This window comes from Symphalangus syndactylus, chromosome 24 (assembly GCF_028878055.3).
Source record: "Symphalangus syndactylus isolate Jambi chromosome 24, NHGRI_mSymSyn1-v2.1_pri, whole genome shotgun sequence".
Taxonomy (NCBI): Eukaryota; Metazoa; Chordata; class Mammalia; order Primates; family Hylobatidae; genus Symphalangus; species Symphalangus syndactylus.
The window spans coordinates 41,425,243-41,439,183 of record NC_072446.2 but is presented as its reverse complement, the minus strand read 5'-3'; the positions used below and the strand labels follow the sequence as shown (position 1 = coordinate 41,439,183).

At 39.4% G+C, this 13,941-nt stretch overlaps 2 protein-coding genes across 4 annotated transcripts in view; both read left to right on the top strand.

Annotated features, from left to right (window-relative positions):
* The window catches only part of DEFB115 (defensin beta 115), a 218,068-nt gene that overhangs the window by 53,850 nt on the left and 150,277 nt on the right, over nt 1-13,941 (top strand). The gene's annotated exons all lie outside the window — the stretch shown is intronic.
* On the top strand, nt 7,049-8,975 carry DEFB128 (defensin beta 128). Its single transcript, XM_055265024.2, has 2 exons — nt 7,049-7,185; nt 8,632-8,975. The coding sequence occupies exons 1-2, from the start codon at nt 7,137-7,139 to the stop codon at nt 8,862-8,864; spliced, it is 282 nt and encodes a 93-aa protein (XP_055120999.1). The 5' UTR covers nt 7,049-7,136; the 3' UTR covers nt 8,865-8,975.

Sequence of the window (13,941 nt, the reverse complement as noted above, 5' to 3'; positions counted from 1 at the left end):
ACATAGTGTGGCCATCAACAAAAATATGTACAAATACAGTGATGGTGTGAAGAAGAGAGTTTGCAGCTCTGTTTAGTTGGGCCAGGGAAACTTTCACTTACATAGAGATGATTGAACTTGGTTTTGAAGGAAAACTAGGAGTTCACTAGGACCAATTATATGGAGGGGATGGGGAGTGTAATATAATTTGTAAAGAGGGATTTAAATGTGAAAAGAAACAGATTAAGGAAGTAAAAGTTCAGGAAGGTGTACCCACTAGTTTGGGAGAAACATAGATGGTTCCATAAAATGTCCCAGGAAAGGAGAGCAGAGACCAGTTTATAATAAGTTGAGTGCTGTGCTAAGGAGATTTGATCTTTTGAAGAATTTCAGTTGTTGAATTTTGCTCTACTAGATGGACAAGTCTTTATGGGAAACTTTCTTTTTTTTTTTTTTTTATTATACTTTAGGGTTTTAGGGTACATGTGCACAATGTGCAGGTTTGTTACATATGTATCCATGTGCCATGTTGATTTCCTGCACCCATTAATTCGTGATTTAGCATTAGGTGTATCTCCTAATGCTGTCCCTCCCCCCTCCCCCCACCCCACAACAGTCCCCGGAGTGTGATGTTCCCCTTCCTGTGTCCATGAGTTCTCATTGTTCAATTCCTACCTATGAGTGAGAACATGCGGTATTTGGTTTTTTGTCCTTGCGATAGTTTACTGAGAATGATGTTTTCCAGTTTCATCCATGTCCCTACAAAGGACACGAACTCATCATTTTTTATGGCTGCATAGTATTCCATGGTGTATATGTGCCACATTTTCTTAATCCAGTCTATCGTTGTTGGACATTTGGGTTGGTTCCAACTCTTTGCTATTGTGAATAGTGCTGCAATAAACATACGTGTGCATGTGTCTTTATAGCAGCATGATTTATAGTCCTTTGGGTATATACCCAGTAATGGGATGGCTGGGTCAAATGGTATTTCTAGTTCTAGATCCCTGAGGAATCGCCACACTGACTTCCACAATGGTTGAACTAGTTTACAGTCCCACCAACAGTGTAAAAGTGTTCCTATTTCTCCACATCCTCTCCAGCACCTGTTGTTTCCTGATTTTTTAATGATGGCCATTCTAACTGGTGTGAGATGGTATCTCACTGTGGTTTTGATTTGCATTTCTCTGATGGCCAGTGATGAGGAGCATTTCTTCATGTGTTTTTTGGCTGCATAAATGTCTTCTTTTGAGAAGTGTCTGTTCATGTCCTCTGCCCACTTTTTGATGGGGTTGTTTGTTTTTTTCTTGTAAATTTGTTTGAGTTCATTGTAGATTCTGGATATTAGCCCTTTGTCAGATGAGTAGGTTGCAAAAATTTTCTCCCATTGTGTAGGTTGCCTGTTCACTCTGATGATAGTTTCTTTTGCTGTGCAGAAGCTCTTTAGTTTAATGAGATCCCATTTGTCGATTTTGGCTTTTGTTGCCATTGCTTTTGGTGTTTTAGACATGAAGTCCTTGCCCACGCCTATGTCCTGAATGGTATTGCCTAGGTTTTCTTGTAGGATTTTAATGGTTTTAGGTCTAACATATAAGTCTTTAATCCATCTTGAATTAATTTTTGTATAAGGTGTAAGGAAGGGATCCAGTTGCAGCTTTCTACATATGGCTAGCCAGTTTTCCCAGCACCATTTATTAAATAGGGAATCCTTTCCCCATTTCTTGTTTTTGTCAGGTTTGTCAAAGATCAGATAGTTGTAGCTATGCGGCATCATTTCTGAGGGCTCTGTTCTGTTCCATTGATCTATGTCTCTGTTGTGGTACCAGTACCATGCTGTTTTGGTTACTGTAGCCTTGTAGTATAGTTTAAAGTCAGGTAGTGTGATGCCTCCAGCTTTGTTCTTTTGGCTTAGGATTGACTTGGCGATGCGGGCTCTTTTTTGGTTCCATATGAACTTTAAAGTAGTTTTTTCCAATTCTGTGAAGAAAGTCATTGGCAGCTTGATGGGGATGGCATTGAATCTATAAATTACCTTGGGCAGTATGGCCATTTTCACGATATTGATTCTTCCAACCCATGAGCATGGAATGTTCTTCCATTTGTTTGTATCCTCTTTTATTTCATTGAGCAGTGGTTTGTAGTTCTCCTTGAAGAGGTCCTTCACATCCCTTGTAAGTTGGATTCCTAGGTATTTTATTCTCTTTGAAGCAATTGTGAATGGGAGTTCACTCATGATTTGGCTCTCTGTTTGTCTGTGATTGGTGTACAAGAATGCTTGTGATTTTTGTACATTAATTTTGTATCCTGAGACTTTGCTGAAGTTGCTAATCAGCTTAAGGAGATTTTGGGCTGAGACAATGGGGTTTTCTAGATATACAATCATGTCATCTGCAAACAGGGACAATTTGACTTCCTCTTTTCCTAATTGAATACCCTTTATTTCCTTCTCCTGCCTGATTGCTCTGGCCAGAACTTCCAGCACTATGTTGAATAGCAGCGGTGAGAGAGGGCATCCCTGTCTTGTGCCAGTTTTCAGAGGGAATGCTTCCAGTTTTTGCCCATTCAGTATGATATTGGCTGTGGGTTTGTTGTAGATAGCTCTTATTATTTTGAGATACGTCCCATCAATACCTAATTTATTGAGAGTTTTTAGCATGAAGCGTTGTTGAATTTTGTCAAAGGCCTTTTCTGCATCTATTGAGATAATCATGTGGTTTTTGTCTTTGGTTCTGTTTATATGCTGGATTACATTTATTGATTTGCGTATGTTGAACCAGCCTTGCATCCCAGGGATGAAGCCCACTTGATCATGGTGGATAAGCTTTTTGATGTGCTGCTGGATTCGGTTTGCCAGTATTTTATTGAGGATTTTTGCATCAATGTTCATCAAGGATATTGGTCTGAAATTCTCTTTTTTGGTTATGTCTCTGCCAGGTTTTGGTATCAGGACGATGCTGGCTTCGTAAAATGTGTTAGGGAGGATTCCCTCTTTTTCTATCGATTGGAATAGTTTCAGAAGGAATGGTACCAGTTCCTCCTTGTACCTCTGGTAGAATTCAGCTGTGAATCCATCAGGTCCTGGACTCTTTTTGGTTGGTAAGCTATTGATTATTGCCACAATTTCAGAACCTGTTATTGGTCTATTCAGAGATTCAACTTCTTCCTGGTTTAGTCTTGGGAGGGTGTATTTGTCGAGGAATTTATCCATTTCTTCCAGATTTTCTAGTTTATTTGCATAGAGGTGTTTGTAGTATTCTCTGATGGTAGATTGTATTTCTGTGGGATCGGTGGTGATATCCCCTTTTTCGTTTTTTATTGCATCTATTTGATTCTTCTCTCTTTTCTTCTTTATTAGTCTTGCTAGCGGTCCATCAATTTTGTTGATCTTTTCAAAAAACCAGCTCCTAGATTCATTAATTTTTTGAAGGGTTTTTTGTGTCTCTATTTCCTTCAGTTCTGCTCTGATTTTAGTTATTTCTAGCCTTCTGCTAGCTTTTGAATGTGTTTGCTCTTGCTTTTCTAGTTCTTTTAATTGTGATGTTAGGGTGTCAATTTTGGATCTTTCCTGCTTTCTCTTGTGGGCATTTAGTGCTATAAATTTCCCTCTACACACTGCTTTGAACGTGTCCCAGAGATTCTGGTATGTTGTGTCTTTGTTCTCGTTGGTTTCAAAGAACATCTTTATTTCTGCCTTCATTTCATTATGTACCCAATAGTCATTCAGGAGCAGGTTGTTCAGTTTCCATGTAGTTGAGCGGTTTTGACTGAGTTTCTTAATCCTCAGTTCTAGTTTGATTGCACTGTGGTCTGAGAGACAGTTTGTTATAATCTCTGTTCTTTTACATTTGCTGAGAAGAGCTTTACTTCCAACTATGTGGTCAATTTTGGAATAGGTGTGGTGTGGTGCTGAAAAAAATGTATATTCTGTTGATTTGGGGTGGAGAGTTCTGTAGATGTCTATTAGGTCCACTTTATGTAGAGCTGAGTTCAATTCCTGGATATCCTTGTTAACTTTCTGTCTCGTTGATCTGTCTAATGCTGACAGTGGGGTGTTAAAATCTCCCATTATTATTGTGTGGGAGTTTAAGTCCCTTTGTAGGTCACTGAGGACTTGCTTTATGAATCTGGGTGCTCCTGTGTTGGGTGCATATATATTTAGGATAGTTAGCTCTTCTTGTTGAATTGATCCCTTTACCATTATGTAATGGCCTTCTTTGTCTCTTTTGATCTTTGTTGGTTTAAAGTCTATTTTATCAGAGACTAGGATTGCAACCCCTGCCTTTTTTTGTTTTCCAGTTGCTTGATAGATCTTCCTCCATCCCTTTATTTTGAGTCTATGTGTGTCTCTGCACGTGAGATGGGTTTCCTGAATACAGCACACTGATGGGTCCTGACTCCTTATCCAGTTTGCCAGTCTGTGTCTTTTGATTGGAGCATTTAGCCCATTTACATTTAACGTGAATATTGTTATGTGTGAATCTGATCCTGTCATTATGATGTTAGTTGGTTATTTTGCTCGTTAGTTGCTATAGTTTCTTCCTAGCCTCGATGGTCTTTACAATTTGGCATGTTTTTGCAGGGGCTGGTACCGGTTGTTCCTTTCCATGTTTAGTGCTTCCTTCAGGAGCTCTTTTAGGGCAGGCCTGGTGGTGACAAAATCACTCAGCGTGTGCTTGTCTGTAAAGTATTTTATTTCTCCTTCACTTATGAAGCTTAGTTTGGCGGGATAGGAAATTCTGGGTTGAAAATTCTTTTCTTTAAGAATGTTGAATATCGGCCCCCACTCTCTTCTGGCTTGTAGAGTTTCTGCTGAGAGATCAGCTGTTAGTCTGATGGGCTTCCCTTTGTGGGTAACCCGACCTTTCTCTCTGGCTGCCCTTAACATTTTTTCCTTCATTTCAACTTTGGTGAATCTGACAATTATGTGTCTTGGAGTTGCCCTTCTCGAGGAGTATCTTTGTGGCGTTCTCTGTATTTCCTGAATCTGAATGCTGGCCTGCCTTGCTAGATTGGGGAAGTTCTCCTGGATAATATCTTGCAGAGTGTTTTCCAACTTGGTTCCATTCTCCCCATCATTTTCAGGTACACCAATCAGACGTAGGTTTGGTCTTTTCACATAGTCCCAAATTTCTTGGAGGCTTTGTTCATTTCTTTTTATTCTTTTTTCTCTAAACTTCCCTTCTCTCTTCATTTCATTCATTTCATCTTCTATCAGCGATACCCTTTCTTCCAGTTGATCCCATCTGCTACTGAGGCTTCTGCATTCTTCGCGTAGTTCTCGAAACTTGGTTTTCAGCTCCATCATCTCCTTTAAGCCCTTCTCTCCATTGGTTATTCTAGTTATCCATTCTTCTAATTTTTTTTCAAAGTTTTTAACTTCTTTGCTATTGTTTTGAATTTCCTCTCGTAGCTCAGAGTAGTTTGATCATCTGAAGCCTTCTTCTCTCAACTCATCAAAGTCATCCTCCATCCAGCTTTGTTCCGTTGCTGGTGAGGAACTGCGTTCCTTTGGAGGAGGAGAGGTGCTCTGTTTTTTAGAGTTTCCAGTTTTTTTGGTCTGTTTTTTCCCCATCTTTGTGGTTTTGTCTACTTTTTGTCTTCGATGATGGTGATGTACAGATGGGTTTTTGGTGTGGATGTCCTTTCTGTTTGTTAATTTTCCTTCTACCAGACAAGACCCTCAGCTGCAGGTCTGTTGGAGTTTACTAGAGGTCCACTCCAGACCCTGTTTGGCTGGGTGTCAGCACCGGTGGCTGCAGAACAGCGGATTTTCGTGAGACCACAAATTCAGCTGTCTGATAGTTCCTCTGAAAGTTTTGTCTCAGAGGAGTACCCGGTTGAATGAGGTGTCAGTCTGTCCCACTGGGGGGGTGCCTCCCAGTTAGGCTGCTCAGGGGTGAGGGACCCACTTTAGGAGGCAGTCTGTCCGTTCTCAGATCTCCAGCTGCGTGCTGGGAGAACCACTACTCTCTTCAAAGCTGTCAGTCAGACAGGGACATTTAAGGCTGTGGAGGTTCTCGCTGAGTTTTTGGTTGTCTGTGCCCTGCCCCCAGAGGTGGAGCCTACAGAGGCAGGCGGGCCTCCTTGAGCTGTGGTGGGCTCCACCCAGTTTGAGCTTCCTGGCTGCTTTGTTTACCTAAGCAAGCCTGGGCAATGGCGGGCGCCCCTCCCCCAGCCTCGTTGCCACCTTGCAGCGTGATCTCAGACTGCTGTGCTAGCAATCAGCAAGACTCTGTGGGCATAGGACCCTCCGAGCCAGGTGCGGGACACAATCTCCTAGTGTGCCGTTTTCCAGGCCCGTTGGAAAAGCGCAGTATTAGGACGGGACTGACCCGATATTCCAGGTGCCGTCTGTTTTCCCTTTCTTTGACTAGGAAAGGGAACTCCCTGACCCCTTGCGCTTCCCGAGTGAGGCAATGCCTCGCCCTGCTTCGGCTTGCGCACAGTGCGCTTCACCGACTGTCCTGAACCCACTGTTAGGCACTCCCTAGTGAGATGAAACCGGTACCTCAAGCAGAAATGCAGAAATCACCCGTCTTCTGTGTCGCTGGGGCTGGGAGCTGGAGACCGGAGCTGTTCCTATTCGGCCATCTTGGCTCCACCCAGAAACTTTCAAATAATATTAATTTATCTAGCCAAACCTAAAAGCAATCTTACTGCTAGAATGACTATCTAGAAGCTTTATACATTAAAAAAAATATTGTTGAATATGCTTCTGTGTCGACTAATGACTTAATTTATCTTCCAAACTGGGTTAGTTTTGTGAGAGGCAGAAGTAGCCAGATGGAATATTGGAACAATAGGAATAAGACAGGATTATCCCACACAACCCAGGGCCCACGACCAACCAACCTTGACCCAAATGGGTTGGTAGCTCAGACGGAAAGTCATAGTTCCTGCTCTCTAGGGGCGCACATCCTGAGGAAGGGGCGGAGGGATGATATGGTGGAACATTCTGTGACTCTGAGCTCCATATTTGGGAATGTAGGTGTGTGTGTTAGGGGGGTGGACTTGGAATTCCTGTCTGTCTGTGTGGGTTAAAATGAGAGCTCCGAGCGCTGATAGCTCTCAAAACTCTGGATCATCTTAAAAGACCTGTGGCACACAGACCACTGGACAAAGTTCTGCTGCCTCTTTCTCTTGGGAAGTCTGTAAATATGAAGCTGTTTCTGGTTCTCATTATTCTGCTGTTTGAGATACTCACAGGTAACTTGTCCAAATGTACTATAACATCCTAAGAGATATTACTGTTTGTAAGAGTGGGAACAGGACTTTCAAGATTATTTATATTTGGCCAAAATCTTAAAAAAAGTACGCATTCTCCTGGTTGCCTGACTTGAGTCTATGCCTTAGAAGAGAGCACCCAGGGAGGTAAGAGGAGGTCAGGGCTATAGTGGACTCTCAGGAGTCCTCTTCAAAGGTATCCATGAACTCATCATCTAGAATTATCTTTATAATGCTGGATATAGTTTTCACCTGAGATCCTGGCCATTCCCTTTTCCACTCAAATTCATTTTCAGCCTGTACTGCAACAGTAATTAGAATAGCACACATTTTGGAGTCATGTCAATGTGAGGCTAAAATGTGTCTTCAACATTGACTGGTTGTATGAATTAAGCACATTATTTCCTTTTAATCTCAATTTTCTCATCTGTCAAGGAGTATAATGACTATATTTCATGATTCTATTTGATGTACAGATTACATGAGCTTACAAGCATGAAGCACAAAGTTCATCATAGAAGCCCTGTCAGTGAGAGTTCTCTTCTCTCTTGCTAGGAAGAAGGCATATCGTATTATTGTGGCCCCAAAATATACTCCTCTAACCCTCAAAGATGTTCCCTGATTCTGAAGTTTAGGATAGGGAGAGTATGTCTCTCTTCTCCAACCTTATTCTTTGGGCTTTTTCAAATTTTGGGTAGAGGGCCAAATAAGGATTAGAAACAAGAGACTTGGAATTTCAATGCATTACTCTGAGTAGGTGACAATGTAGCTCTCTAGAGCCAGATTCATGGAATTGAATTTGATCCCTGGGCAACACATTTATCTGAGATCAAGGGGCGTGTGATTAGTAATAGGAGGAGCCAGATTAAGGGAAGGAGTTCTCAATAGCACCTGTTGCTGAGACCCATGAGATCTCATCAAAGGGAGATTTCTGTTGCCCATAGCAGTGAGTGTGAAACCGAATTAAGTTAAAAAGTCTTGTTTGTGATGTTCTTTCAAAAGTTGCTTTGGCTCTGAGTTGTGCCAATGGTGACATGTCTTGTGCGCATGGTGACATGTTAGTCGTCTCTGGGGACAAGAGACTGAGGTGGAGCTGAGAGAGTGCTGACTTTGGAGCTTGATGGAGAGAGTCAGCTTTGCCAGGGTCCTAGGGGTGGGACTTGGCTCTGGTTGATAACCAGGAATTGAGTTCTCTCTTCTCTTTTGTCATATCAGTTCTAATGTTCTCAGAGGCAACTGGACATTGGCTGAGAGCCTGGGGTTTTGAATGTCCTTAATATTTTTCAAGGAGGGGCCTCTGAGTTTCCTTTTATCAGCATAATGTTCACTTGGGACCATAGGAGGCCGTGACTTGTAGGGAACCATATACCTACCTCTTCTGCTCTTCCTTATGCACTAACGTTGGTTCAATGTTTTTCCTATGCACAGATGGGGCAAGACTCAAAAAATGCTTCAATAATATAACAGGCTACTGCAGGAAGAAATGCAAAGTAGGAGAAAGATATGAAATAGGATGTCTAAGTGGGAAATTATGTTGTGTTAATGATGAAGAGGAGAAAAAACATGTGTCATTTAAGAAGCCACATCAACATTCTGGTGAGAAGCTGAGTGTGCAGCAGGATTATATCATCTTACCCACCATCACCATTTTCACAGTCTAATCCTAAATCAAGCCTTTGTCTCACTGGTCTCCACTTTTCCTAAATAAAAAGTGCTGCCTAATCCAGCAGGCTGCAGCAAAAGATTCATCTACTTCCTTCTGTGAACTTGATTCCCCACATAATAAAATCCTGTGCTTTCCTCTGAGTTCATTTATTGATGTAATCACTCATTTTTTGAACACTTCAAACATAAATGAATGGTTGCCATGTTCCTGGTTTTATACCAGTAAAATGGGGGAATAAAAATTAAGTAAACATATTGGTAGAGGTGGAATTTAGCCTTTCCATTTTTAAGAAAGTAATTTCAACTTTTATTTTAGCCTCAGGGTTACATGTGCAGATTTGTTACATTGGCGTACTGTGGGTTGTGGAGGTTTGGGATACAATTGATCCCATCACTCAGGTCCTGAGTATAGTACCCAACAGTGAGTTTTTCAACCCTTTCCCCTCTCCCCGTTCCCTCCTCTATTAGTCCCCAGTGTCTATTGTTCCCATCTTTATGTCAATGTGTACCCAATGTTTAGCTCCCACTTATTAGTGAGAACATATGGTATTAGGTTTCCTATTCCTGTGTTAATTCACTTAGGATAATGGCCTCCAGCTGCATCCATGTTGCTGCAAAAGACATAATTTTATTTTTTTATGGCAGCATGGTATTCCATTGTGTATATGTGCCACATTTTCTTTATCCAATCCACTGTTGCTGGGAACCTAGGTTGATTCCATGTCTTTGCTATTATGAATAGTGCTGCGATGAACATACACGTGCATACATCTTTTTGGTAGAACAATTTATTTTCTGTTGGATATATACCCAGTAATGGGATTGCTGAGTTGAATGGTAGTTATGTTTTAAGTTCTTTGAGAAGTCTCCAAACTTCTTTCCATAGTGGCTGAACAAATTTACATATCCACTAACAGTGTATAAGCATTCCCTTTTCTCTGCAGCCTTGCCAGCATCTGTTGTTTTTTGATTTTTTAGTAATAGCTACTCTAAGTGGTGTAAAGAGGTTATCTCATTGTGATTTTGATTTGCATTGCTCTGGTGATTAGTGATGCTGAACATTTTTTCACATATTTGTTGTCCACTTGTATGTCTTCTTTTTAGAGGTGTCTGTTCATATCTTGTGTGCACTTTTTAATGAGGCTATTTGCTTTTTGCTTGTTGAATTAAGTTCCTTATAGATGCTTGATATTAGACCTTTGTCAGAGGCATAGTTTGTGACATTTTCTCCCATTTTATGTTGTCTTTTTACTCCGTTGATAGTTTCTTTTTCTGTGCAGAAGCTGTTTAGTTTAACTAGGTCCCACTTGTCAATTTTTGTTTTTGTTGCAATTGCTTTTGAGGACTTGGTCATAAATTATTTCCCAAGACCTATGTCCAGAACGGTGTTTCTAGGTTTTTCTTCTAGGATTCTTGTAATTTGAGTTCTTACATTTCTATCTTTAATCCAGCTTGACTTAATTTTTTATATGGTGAGAAGTAGGGGTCCAGTTTTATTCTTCTATATGTGGCTTGCCAGCTATCCCAGCACCATTTATTGAATAAGGAGCCCTTTTCCCATTGCATATTTTTGTTGACTTTGTCAAAGGTCAGACAGCTGTAGTCATGCAGCTTTATTTTTGGATTCTTTATTCTGTTCCAGTGGTCTATATGTCTGTTTTTGTATCAGTACTGTGCTGTTTCACTTACTGTAACCTTATAGTGTAGTTTGAGATGAGTAATTAGATGCCTCTGGCTTTGTTCTTTTTGCTTAGAATTGCTTTGCCTATTCAGGCTCTTTTTTTGGTTCCATAAGAACTCAGGATAATTGTTTCTAATTCTGTGAAAAATGGCTTTGGTAGTTTGACCGGAATAACATTGAATCTGTAGGTTGCTTGGGGTAGTATGATTGTTGAAATGATATTGATTTTTCCAACCCATGGGCATGGAATGTTTTTCCATTTGCTTGTGATATCTGTAATTTTTTTCAGCAGTGTTTTATAATTCTCCCTGAATCTGAAGAAATCTTTCACCTTCTTAGTTAAAAAAAAATCCTAGACTTTTTTTTTTGTGTGTGTGTGGTTATTGAAAATGGGATTGCATTCTTGATTTGACTCTCAGCTTGAACATTATTGGTGTATAGAAATGCTATTAATTTTTGTACTTTAATTTTTGTATCCTGACACTTTACTGAAGTCGTTTATCAGTTCCAGGAGTCTTTTGGTGGAGTCTTTAAGGTTTTCTAGGCATATAATCTGTTGTCAATGAAGAAAGATAGCTTGACTTCTTCTTTTCCTATTTGGATGCCTTTTATTTCTTCCTCTTGCCTGATTGCTCTGGCTAGCACTTCCAGTGATAGGTTGAATCTGAGTGGTGAGAGTGGGCATTCCTGGGAATGTTCCAGAAAACTGGAATGTTCCAAAAAGCATTCCCAGTTCTCAAGGGAAATGCTTTCAGTTTTTGCCCATTCAGCATGATGCTGGCTGTGAGTTTGTCATAGATGGCTCTTATTATTTTTGAGTATGTTCCTACGATGCCTAGTTTGTTGAGGGGTTTTTAAATGAAAGGATGTCGGGTTTATCAAAAGGTCTGCTGCTTTTATTGAGATGATCATATGGTTTTTTTTTTAATTCTGTTTATGTGGTGAATCATACTTGTTCATTTGCATATGTTGAACCAACCTTGCATCCCAAGAGGGAGATCTGTTTGCTCATGGTGAATTAACTGTTTTTTTTTTTTTAGTATTCTTTGATTCAGTTTGCTAGTATTTCTTGAGGATTTCTGCATTTTGTTCATCAGGGATATTGGCCTGTAGTTTTCTTTTTTTGTTGTGTCTTTGCCAGGTTTTGCTACAAGGGTGATGCCTACTTTGTAGAATGAGTTAGGGAGGTATCTTTCTTCTTGCTTTTTTGAAATAGTTTTAGTAGAATTGGCACCAGCTGTTTTTTGTATGTCTGGCAAAGTTGGGCTGTGAATCCATCTGGTTCAGGGCCTTTTTTGTTTAATAGGTTTTTAATTGATGATTCAATTTTGGAACTTGTTATTGGTCTGTTCAGGGTTTCAGTTTCTTTCTGGTTTAATCTTGGGAGGTTGTATGTTTCCAGGAATTTATCCACTTCCTCTAGATTTTCTAGTTTGTGTGCATAGAGGTCCTCATAATAGTCTCTTTCATATTTCTGTGGGATCTGTTGTAATGTCACTTTTGTTGTTTCTATTTGTGCTTATTTGGGTCTTCTCACTTCTTTTGTTAATCTACTAACAAAAAATAGTGGTCTATTGATCTTGTTTATCCCTTAAAAAAACAAACTTGTAATTTCATTGAGTCTTTGTATGGATTTTTGAGCCTCAATTTCATTCAGTTTTACACTGATTTTAGTTATTTTTTTTCTCCTGCTAGCTTGGGGGTTAGTTTGTTTCTGTTTTTCTAGTTCCTGTAGGTGTGATGTAATATCATTAATTTGAGATCTTTCTAGCTTTTCAAGGTCAGTGTTTAGTGCTATAAACTTTCTTTCTAACACTGTTTTCACTGCATCCCAGAGATTTTGGTATGCTATGTCTCTGTTCTCATTTATTTCAGTGAATTTTTAAATTTCTGCCTTAATTTTGTTGTTTATTCAAAAGTGGTTTAGGAGCAAGTTGTTTAATTTTCATGTAATTGTGTGGTTTTGAAGGTTCTTGGTATTGATTTCTATTTTTTTTCCACTGTTGTCTGAGAGTTTGTTTGGCATTATTTTGGTATTTTGAATTTGTTGATAGTTATTCCATGGCCTAGCATGTGGTCAATCTTGGAGTCTGTTCCATGTGCAGATGAGAATAATATATATATTCTGTGGTTGATGGATGGAATATTCTGTAGATGTCTATTAAGTTGAATTGGTCAAGTGTCAAGTTTAAGCCCAGGATTTCTTTGTTAGTTTTCTGCCTCAATCGTCTATCTAATGCTGTCAGTGGGGTGTTGAAGTTCCCCAATATAATCATGTGGCTAAGTCTTTTCATAGGTCTAGAAGTAGTTTTTTTATGAATCTAGATGCTCTAATATTGGGTGCATATATATTTAGGATAGTTAAATCTTCTTATTGAATTTAACCCTTTATTGTCATGTAATGCCCTTCTTTATTCTTCTAAGTAGTTGTTGGTTTAAAGTTTGTTTTATCTAAGAATAATGACCCCTCCTCTTTTTCTGTTTTTTGTTTATGTGGTAGATCTTTCTCCAGCCATTTACTTTGAGCCTATGGGTGTCATATATGTGATATTGGTCTCTTGAAGACTGCAGACAGATGAGTTTTGTTTTCTTTTCCAACTTGCTACTCTGTGCCTTTTAAGTGGAGCATTTAGAGTGTTTATATTCAAGGTTAATGTTAATATGTGAGGTTTTGATTCTATCATGGAGTTGTTAGCTGGTTGCTTTGTAGTTTCTATTGTGTGGTTGCTTATTAGGGTCTGTGGGCCACGTACTTAAGTGTGTTTTTGTAGATGCAAATGTCGTTCCTTCATTTCCATATTTAGAACTCCCTGAAGGGTCTCTTGTAAGACTGCCTTTAATAATAAGGAATTCTCTTAGTACTGGAGTGTCTGGAAAAGATTTTATTTCTCTTTCATTTATTAAGCTTAGTTTGACAGGATATGAAATTCTTGGTAGGAATTTCTTGTCTTTAAGAATATTGAAAATAGGCACCCAGTCTCTCCTGGCTTGTAACACCTCCATTTTCTATGCGAGACAATATTTCACAGAATTTCAGGTATTTCTCCTGTTTCACAAATGAAATTTTTTATGTCTAATTAGATCCGAATGCCGTGTGTGTGTGTATGTGTGTGTGTGTGTGTGTGTGTGTACAGAGGGTTCTGCTAACAGCTAAGAATTAAAGGGAGAAAAAATGTTTGAATATTTTCATAACACTTTTTTTTGAGGGCAGATCTGATGGGCAAACATGACAGCTACTGGTAATTCCAATATATCATTTGAAATTCATTTAATGTATGTGTTCCACTCCATTTTCAGTAGCAATTTGAACATCTAGTTGACAGAATTTTTAGACAAATATTATCTTAAGATCTCTAAAAGCATTGCATATCGTTTGTTTCAGTATGAAATTT

Excerpts from the sequence above, each read along its gene's own strand:
- DEFB128 (XM_055265024.2), top strand. The coding sequence starts at position 7,137 with ATGAAGCTGTTTCTGGTTCTCATTATTCTGCTGTTTGAGATACTCACA. Across the intron at positions 7,186-8,631 it reads GCTGTTTGAGATACTCACAG|ATGGGGCAAGACTCAAAAAA; the intron begins GTAACTTGTCCA and ends TCCTATGCACAG.